Here is an 8,863-nt window from a genome sequence, read left to right as displayed (position 1 = left end):
TGATTCTATATTTATATACACTTAAATTACTCTTTGTGGATTTCAGGAGATGAAAATTACATTAAAGCAATATTTCAATGCTGTGTTCCAAACCTAGGTAAAAGTCCACTGCATCTCTGCTGAGTAATTTTTAAAAGGATAAAGAGCAATATGAACACTCCAGAATAAATGTAATCTGGTGAAAGATTCTGTTAATTTCTAGTTGAAATAAGTGCTGAAAATCAAAATTCAGAGGAATACTCAGCTGTACTGACTAGTTTTCCGTTTCAATAACTAACCACTGTGATCATTCCTGTGACTCTTTTCCGTAAGTTTTAGAACCCAAAACAGTTTCAGGGCTGGTAAATCAGTTTCTAAAAGACAAAAATGTAATTCTGAGCATGTGATAGCAGAAAGTGTATTGCAGACTGGTTTATCTGAAGGTGATACCTGACTTGCTAGGGTAAAACACAAGGCTTTTCCATGTGCAGTAACCACAGGGCAGTGTTAACTGAAACTAATAATGAAATGTTAAGGACTCTTCCCTTTGGGACACAATGAGGGTTGATCAGTCTACCAGCTTTGGCAAAAATGAGTTTTAAATGCTCATTTAAGGAGATGTATAAACATGTAATTCTTGTTAGTAGTCACACAGAACGATAGAGGATGGAAGAACTTGCACTTAGTCTAGCAGTGCTTTCTCAAAATTTATGGTCTGGTGTTCTTGTTTTAGGGCTTGGTTTTAGCTATGCCTACAGGAGATGGACTTTTATCTTTCCCTTCGTGTACACTGTGGTTAACTAAATAATTTGGATCCATTGCTCTGGCTATGCTCCCTCCCATCTTCGTGTGCACCTGCATGCTAGCAAAGTATGGGAAGTTGAAAAGTCCTTGATTTCTTAGCAACAATTGAAAACATCAGTGTATTATCAATGTTCTTCTCATACCAAATCCCATACTAAATCCAAAACAGTGCGATTCTAGCTACTAAGAAGAAAACTAGTTCTATCCCAGCTGAAGCTAGGACAAATAGAAGAGCTGCACAAAAGATTTTGAAAATGAGTAGTGAGACAGCACAACTCACAGGTAACAAGGGAGAAGAGGCTTTACCCACAAGAAATAAAATAGCATGGCATAGTTATTGTTTCCTAGAGAATTATTTTCAATTTTGTAATTGAATATATGTGGACCTCTTGTTGTTGTTGTTGTTTTGCAATGTTTCATGCCTTTATTCCACACTAGGTAGGGCAGCCCTCACAGAAGAAACTATGCAAAGATTGTAGGGGCAGCTTGCATTGCCATGACTGGTGATGTCACATTTGAGCTAGCCTTAGTCACCTAGCTTTTGTACTGCCTCATTGCTCTGCAGTCATAACAGCAGCTGTAAATCTGCCAAGCTGTAAATATGCCAATCTGCAATCCACTACACTTCCTTAGCTTACTTAGGGTTGTTCTTGGATTTCTGCATGGAGAACTGAATTTTGGAATTGCTAATCCATCCTTAAAAACATGATCGACATATTGTTCAGGTACAAGAAAGTACAAGTCGTACCTGGTCTTTACCTTTGTGCCACTTTTACATAGGTTTAGACTTTACCACATAAAATACAGCAAGATTAACATCTGAATACTCTGCAGAAGAGTCTTTACAGCTTTTTTAACATGGACCCACTTGCAAATCGTACTCTATGTCAGCTAATGCACTACAATTGTTGAGGCCTGTAATATAATACGTTCCATTTTTTAATCTAGACCAAAACGATCTTTCATTTGAGATTCTTGACGTAGTATTCTGTTCATGTGAGTGGTTAAAACGAAAAATTCTGTCACAATTCTAGGAGTGACATTTATGTATTAATCCTGTTCGGTCAGCTAAATGTCAGTCTCCAAGTAGCCCCTCTCCAATTGGTGCATCAGGATGAAAGCATCACTTTGATTTTAAAGCAAGGTGTAATTGAATTCTTACTTTGTTCCTCTTAAAAAGCTATTGGTTTAAAACCAAAACAAACAAAAAACTCCAAACTGGAATTTAGGATTGAAGTCTGTAGAATGCTGTTTGAACCAGTACAGATGGTATAATAATAGAAACTATTTTTCCTCTGTGTCAACTTTTTCTCCTTGCATACTTTTAAAGGTGAATTTTTTTTTTTCCTTCTTCCCCCTTCTTGTTGACTCTCATGCTGTAGTGGGTTGACCTTGGCTGACTGTCAGGTGCCCACTAAGCTGCTTTCTCACTCCTCCTCCTTGGCAGAATGGCAGAAGAAAATATGATGAAAAAGCTTGTGAGTCAAGATAAAGACAGGAAGATCACTCACCAGTTACCGTCATGGGCAAAACAAACTCAGCTTGGGGAAGATTAGCTTAATTTATTGTCAATTAATAAAATTAAAACCACCTTCACCCCTTCTTTCGAGGCTCAGTTTCACTCCTGACTCTTTTGCCTACCTCCCGAGGAAGATGGGGAACTGGGGTTGCAGTCAGTTCGTAACACTTCACCTCTGCCATTTCTTCCTCCTCATGCTGTTCCCTTGCTCCACTGTAGGGTCCCTCACAGTCCTTCACAAACTTCTTCAACGTGGGCCCTTGGCATGGGCTACAGTTCTTCAAGAACTGCTCCAGCATATGTCCTTTCCATGGGTTATGGCCCTTCAGGTGTGGGCTGCACCCCCCAGGGTCACAGCTCTTGCCAGAAAACCTGCTTCTGCATGGGCTCCGCTCCATTAGCCACAGCTCCTGCCAGGAGCTTGCTCCAGCATGGGCTTTCCCCAGGTTCCAGCTTCTTTCAGGGCATCTCTGCCTACGCTGGTGTGGGGTCCTGCACAGCCTGCAGTGTGGATAGGTCTTCCACCATGGTCCTCCATGGGCTGCAAGGGGACAACATTCTTCACTGTAGCCTTCTGCATGTGCTGCAGGAGAATCTGTTCTCCAGTGTCTGGAGCATACCCTCCTTCTCCCTCTTCACTGACCTTGGTGTCTGCAGGGTCGTTTATCTTGCATTTTTCTCACTCCTCTCTCTTACAGCTGTCGCGGAGTGTTTCTTACCCTTTCTTAAAGATGTTACTGCAGAGCTGCCACCAGCGTTGCTGATGGGCTCAGCTTTGGGCAGTGGCAGGTCTGTTTTGGAGCTGCCTGGAGCTGACTGTCAGAAATGGGGGCAGCTTCTCAGCCACTGCTGCAGCCCCCTGATACCAAAACTGTGCCATGTAAACCCAATATGCATGTACACTTCTAATAAAAAGTATCAAGTAGAATCAAACCTCACCCTCTCTCCCAGTGAACCCTGTGAGGGGAAATACTTACACTTTCATTTATATTAGCAGCATTTTAGAATGTAGTAGTTTGTATGAAAATGTCCTTTTAGTTTTTAAATCTGTAGTGCAGATGCTTTTTTTTTTTAATAGAAATTAAGTGAAATAATGCAACTTTTTATTAGTATTATCTGACTATTAAGTAACAGTACTTAAACAATCAGCATAACTTACTATTTTAAAATCCTTCCAGAGTAAACAAGTCCTGACCCAAAAATATAATGTACTGCCATCTGTTACTCTAGAAGGTGTTTTGTGGGCTTTCTTTAGATAGTAACTCAAGTTGCCTATATATAGGGGGTTGGTTTGCATTTTTTCCCCCCTTACTTCTTGCTTATTATAGTGTTTAAGACTTTATTTGGAGCATATCAGTTAGGCACTCAATTCCTGTTGAATCTATAGATGCTTGAATGTCCAGCTGTTTGAAATTAGATGGGTGTTAACTTTTATTTTCTCCTATAGTATGGCACGAAAGGAAGGCGGAAACTGAAATTCTATTTGAAATTTCCTTGGATTTTATTTTGTGGATACACTCTATGAATTCTATCTTCTTGACATTGGTATTGATTTTCCGTATTTCTGTATTCTGATTTAGTTTTTTTAAAAACTGAATTTTCCAGTGAAATGAATTGATAAACCTAGGCAAAACTATTCAAGTGGTGCCAAACTAAATTAATCCAAAGAAGAAATGCTTTATATGTGAGGAATTCAAATTGTCAGTGTGTTACAATAATATCTTCTAGTTTTTATTCCCAAAGAAATGTTCAGTTAGTCCACAAATGCTAATTTTGGAAGTTAGCATTTAGAAGGGTACCTGGTTTGGGTTCTACAGGTATGCGTCTGGTATTCTGTACTTTTTGGCTGTTTTTTCCCTGAGCAGCCACTACTGCAAACACTCTAGGGTAAAGCTGAACTGGACTTCATCAGGTCATGCAGTTGTAAGTAGTAGTATGTGTGAGGAGGAGAGAAGTAGCATTAACTGGTACAGCTCTGTGAAGGTGATTTGTCAAAGCTTGTTCGAAGATAACTGTCAATTGTATATTTTTTTCATGTAAAAAGAAATTACAAGGTAGGACATAACCCTTGAAGGCTGTCATGATCATGAATTCAGTTAGTACATCTGGTTTTGTGTTTATTTCCCATATCCATTAACATGTTTTGTTCCTTTGCAATTTACAGTGCAGAACTCTGCAAATGCAGGTTTTGCAAACTTTGATGCATTTGGACAGTCTAGTGGCTCGAGTAATTTTGGAGGTTTCCCCACAGCAAGTCAGTCTTCTTTTCAGCCCCAAAATACAGGTAGAACTCCTAGCACTTTTAATTAATACTTAATTTAAATAATCTTTACCTTTATGTTGGAAGGTCTTTAAGTTGAGTTTTTCTTGCATCTGCCTGCTTTAATGTAATTAAGCCATCTGAAGCTCTGGGGAAACTCAAAATGAATTCCTTCTGTTTGGCGTTGATTTTCTTTTTTCTTTTTTTTTTTTTTTTCCTAATGCTACTCAGAAGTCTGATTTATGGCACTATGCGTTTGTTAGCTCTACACCTGAAATAACTATGAAAAGAGTAAACCATGCTACTTTTGATAAATATTGGGTTGACTCTTTATCTTGTAAGAGAAGTGTTTCAGTAGACCCAAAAGCACATCACAGTACCAAAGAAGGTGTGTCTATGCATGTGTATAACATACGCACACACTTCAGTATGTTTGACTTCACGTGTAGAGCCTATTGCTAAGATTTATTTTGCTTTCCTTTAATTTGATCATGCTTTAGAACTGCCTGAGCTTACACTTGCTGTTTGTCTAGATCTTTGGCTGACTGACTTTCTTTTCCTTTTTTTTTTTTTTTTTCTTTTGAGTGTGGTGTCGTTTTAAACTTTTTTTCAAATTTTCTTTCTCCCTTCTTATGTTATCTTTAACCCACACACAATTTCTGGCTGTCCAGCGTTCAGAACGCTTTCATCTAGCTGCAGTTTTGGTGAATTTACTTCAGCTTTTCCTCTCCAGGCTGTACACAGTAAGTTCCACGCAGTGGAAAACTCGGCTTGCTTCATTTTTTTGCCATTGTAGTGTAGCACTTTCATTGCTGCTGTTGCATATGTTTTAACTTACTGATTATGCTGCTAGAAAGTTGTGTGTTCTGTAGTATGGGTGGAGTCCTCAATCAACTGTTACAAAATGTGATACACTTAATGAAATGACTTATTTAAATTTAAGTACATGACCTGCCTAGATTAAATTGTTTGGACACTGAAGAGATGTAAGCTCATGGTTTCATATTTGAACTGAAATTCAGTTGTGTGGACCTAAGTCATATTTTTATAATTTATTTATGTGTCACTGAAGACTTGGTATATCAAGAACTGTGTTTGTGTCTTTCCTGACTGGATGTAGTCTAAAAATCTGAGAACAGAGAACCAAACTATCTCTCTAAACCTTGGCATGAAGTCATTCCACTTTTGGACTTCCAGGCGCTGGTTTTTTACTTAGAATGATGACTGGCATTTGAAATGATTAAACATTGTACTATTAAGTAAATGCAAATAGTGGCTATTCGTTAGACACATATGAAAGGAAAATAAAGCTTCTGTATTTTTTAATATTAAAGATTCAGACAAATACTTATTTTTCTAGCAAAATATTATTGTTGAAATTACTGGAACAGCTAGTAAATAGCATATAGTTTTCCAAGCTCAAATTATGACTGTGATTTAAACTGTTGAAATTTGGAATTTTTTGGTCCTTGATCTGCAGACTGAAACATATGTTAAAAAAAAAAATAAAAATCTGATGACCCAATGTAACTTTGAAGGAAAAGGGAAGGGGTCTTAAACATATGGGAGGGGGCTGGGGAACGTGTTGCCTCACGTAACCACAAAGAGGTGGGATTATTGTGCCATCAGTTGCAGTTGGAGAGACTTTCTCTAGCTTTGGAGTGTTGACCATGTTTAACTTAATTTGTTACAGGTGGAAGTGCTGGATCAGTGAATGCCAATTTTGCTCACTTTGATAACTTCCCCAAATCCTCCAGTGCTGATTTTGGAGCCTTCAATACTTCTCAGAGCAACACAACAGCAACTGCAGCCAGTAAAGCTGCAGTGAATAAACCGAATCTCCAGTCAGCTGACAAATATGCAGCTCTTGCTAATTTAGATAATATCTTCAGTGCAGGGCAAGGTATCAAACTTTGTTCTTTAACATGCTAATTCTACATATGCATATTTACGACAAAGATGATTGTTCTTGTCAAAATAGTAACTGTATTTCAAAATGTCCTTTCTTTAAGTTATCAATAGAATTTCACGTCAGTTTACCCCCAGTGTGTAAGATAAGAGTTTTAAGACTAATGTCACTCCAAAAGGATGTCATCAGAAGACTACTTTTTGGGAACCTATCAAGATTAATAACTCTAAATGGAAATATCTAAATAATTATTACTGCAATGATGAAAATATGTAAAAGTATAAATATATATTTTATATTTGTGCTAAAACCTGTAGTGAAGGCTCTTGAGTGGAGAGCTATAGTTGTTGCAGAGAACTGCCAGAGATCCTGCCTCTCTGCCACAAAAAGATTTGGCTTTAGTTTTTTATAAGCTAATAGCAGTGATATTTGGATTTAGTTGATTTTAAGTTAAGGAAGAAAAACTAGTTATTCTCTAACTTTTTTCTTCTCAAATGTTATATAAAAACTTGTGTTGGTTTGTAGAGCTTTGTTTGGATTGGATGGATTATTTGAGGGTATGTCTTTTGTTAAATTTTCTAGTTGAAGATGCTGGTAGTATAGAGTTACCATTTTCCAGGGAAACCAGAGGCTCTTTGGAGCTGCAGAGTATCTACAGAAGCATGACATTTTGCTAATAGCTCATGGCTTGTTAAACACTTTTTTTTTCCCTCTATGCCCTAGTGCATATTTAATTTTAAGTCTGAAACTGTCCATGAACTTTCATTTAGTTCTTAACATTGTCAGGGTAGAAAGAGAAACCATCTTCACCATTTTTAATATTATTTCTTTCTAGGTGGTAGTGAGCAAGGAAGTGGCTTCAGTACAGTAGTGTCAGCATCAGCAGGTCCTGCGTTGTCAGCCCCAAATCAGTCAAGTGCATCTTCAGACAAGTATGCGGCTCTAGCAGAATTAGACAGCGTGTTCAGCTCCACAGCAACCTCTAGTAACGCGTATACTTCCACCAGTAATGTTAGCAGGTACTTTGTTAGAAACAGCTGACTTCCTACATTGACTTCAACAATGTGCAGAGAAGTAGCTCAAAGGAGTTTCTCAAATCTGGTTTTATTTCTTGTCTAAATAGGGAAATGTTGAATGCGTTTAGAGGTATTATTGAAACTGCATCCTTTGTTTTAAGTAATAGCAGTACTGTCTGATATAATATTACAAGATAAAATTAAGAGTAATTTATGTCAGCAGAATGTTCTTCAGCTTTCTAGTCATTACATGCTAAACCTGTTAGATGGTAACACCTGTGTAGAATATTTGTATGCATACTGAAAATCATAGCATCATGCCCAGCAAAAAAGTTACCCAGATATTTATAATGTAAATGATGCCAACTAGTTCTTTTTTAGATCACTAGAGTAATAAATACCAAACGCCTATTATAGCTCTGTCTGGTATTGCAAATGCCCCTAAAGCTTCTGCTTTGCAGCCTTTATTCTGATGGCCTCTATTCAATTTTCTTTCTCCTGCTGTTGGTAGAGATGAGTTTTCATTGCTCAGCACTAGTTATAGCCTCTGACCTTGGCATCAGGGGCTCAGTTCCTGGCATCAGTGAATTATATTGTAGTTTGCAAACTGCACGTAAGCATTCCTTTTCTATTCTTTTACGTGTCAACAATAACTGTAAGTTGTATTTGATTGTTAAATGAGCAATTCTAACTCCATTGAATGTATGAATTGTTTTCAGCAGTGCTTTTGGAACAGTACCTGTGGCTGCTACTGCCCAGACACAGCCTGCATCTTCAAGTGTGCCTGCTCCATTTGGAGGTATATAAGTGTTACTAACACCTTTTGTGGACTGTAGGCAAACATCTTACTAATTTTTAGTTGGTAGTGCTATACTTTTATATTAGTTATAATGAAGTTACTAAAGGATGCCAGAAAATTACTATTGTTGTGTTGGATTTAAAATTAAGCATTTTATTATCAATTCCCAATTTTTTATGTAATTTGTATCTCTCTATAAACTTAATGTGAGTCAGACTGACTATTTTTAGAAGACTTTATTAAATAAACTGTTTTTAATCTTTTCAGCAACACCTTCCACAAATCCATTTGTAGCTGCCCCTGTTGCCCCAGTGGCACCTTCAACAAATCCATTCCAGACCAATAGCCGAGGAGCAACAGGTTAGGAAAAAAAACAATAAGTGTTTGAGACACTTTCTTTCAAGACTTGCATTGATTTTTCTTTTTTCCATACCTTTGTAATTTGTTCCTTAAAGATTTTCTGTGTTACCTGTCTCTAGTCTATTTGATGTGTTGTGTGTTTGTTCAAGGTAGAGTACAATATTTATGAATATGCTGCAGAAATCAACTTCAGGGTTTTTTTTTGGGGTGGGGTGGT

The 8,863-nt window shown here is 37.5% G+C and overlaps 1 protein-coding gene across 1 annotated transcript in view; it reads left to right on the top strand.

Annotated features, from left to right (window-relative positions):
• Window positions 1–8,863, top strand: part of AGFG1 (ArfGAP with FG repeats 1) — a gene marked incomplete at its 5' end in the record, with an annotated part of 16,891 nt that overhangs the window by 3,143 nt on the left and 4,885 nt on the right. Inside the window, 5 exons of the mRNA XM_010166600.1 lie at window positions 4,467–4,586; window positions 6,256–6,465; window positions 7,307–7,490; window positions 8,207–8,286; window positions 8,554–8,646. Of these exons, the coding sequence (XP_010164902.1) occupies window positions 4,467–4,586; window positions 6,256–6,465; window positions 7,307–7,490; window positions 8,207–8,286; window positions 8,554–8,646 (687 nt within the window). The remainder of the gene's footprint in view (window positions 1–4,466; window positions 4,587–6,255; window positions 6,466–7,306; window positions 7,491–8,206; window positions 8,287–8,553; window positions 8,647–8,863) is intronic.

This window comes from Antrostomus carolinensis, unplaced genomic scaffold (assembly GCF_000700745.2).
Source record: "Antrostomus carolinensis isolate BGI_N321 unplaced genomic scaffold, ASM70074v2 scaffold50794, whole genome shotgun sequence".
NCBI classification, from domain to species: domain Eukaryota; kingdom Metazoa; phylum Chordata; class Aves; order Caprimulgiformes; family Caprimulgidae; genus Antrostomus; species Antrostomus carolinensis.
This window is presented reverse-complemented; position numbering and strand designations above follow the sequence as displayed.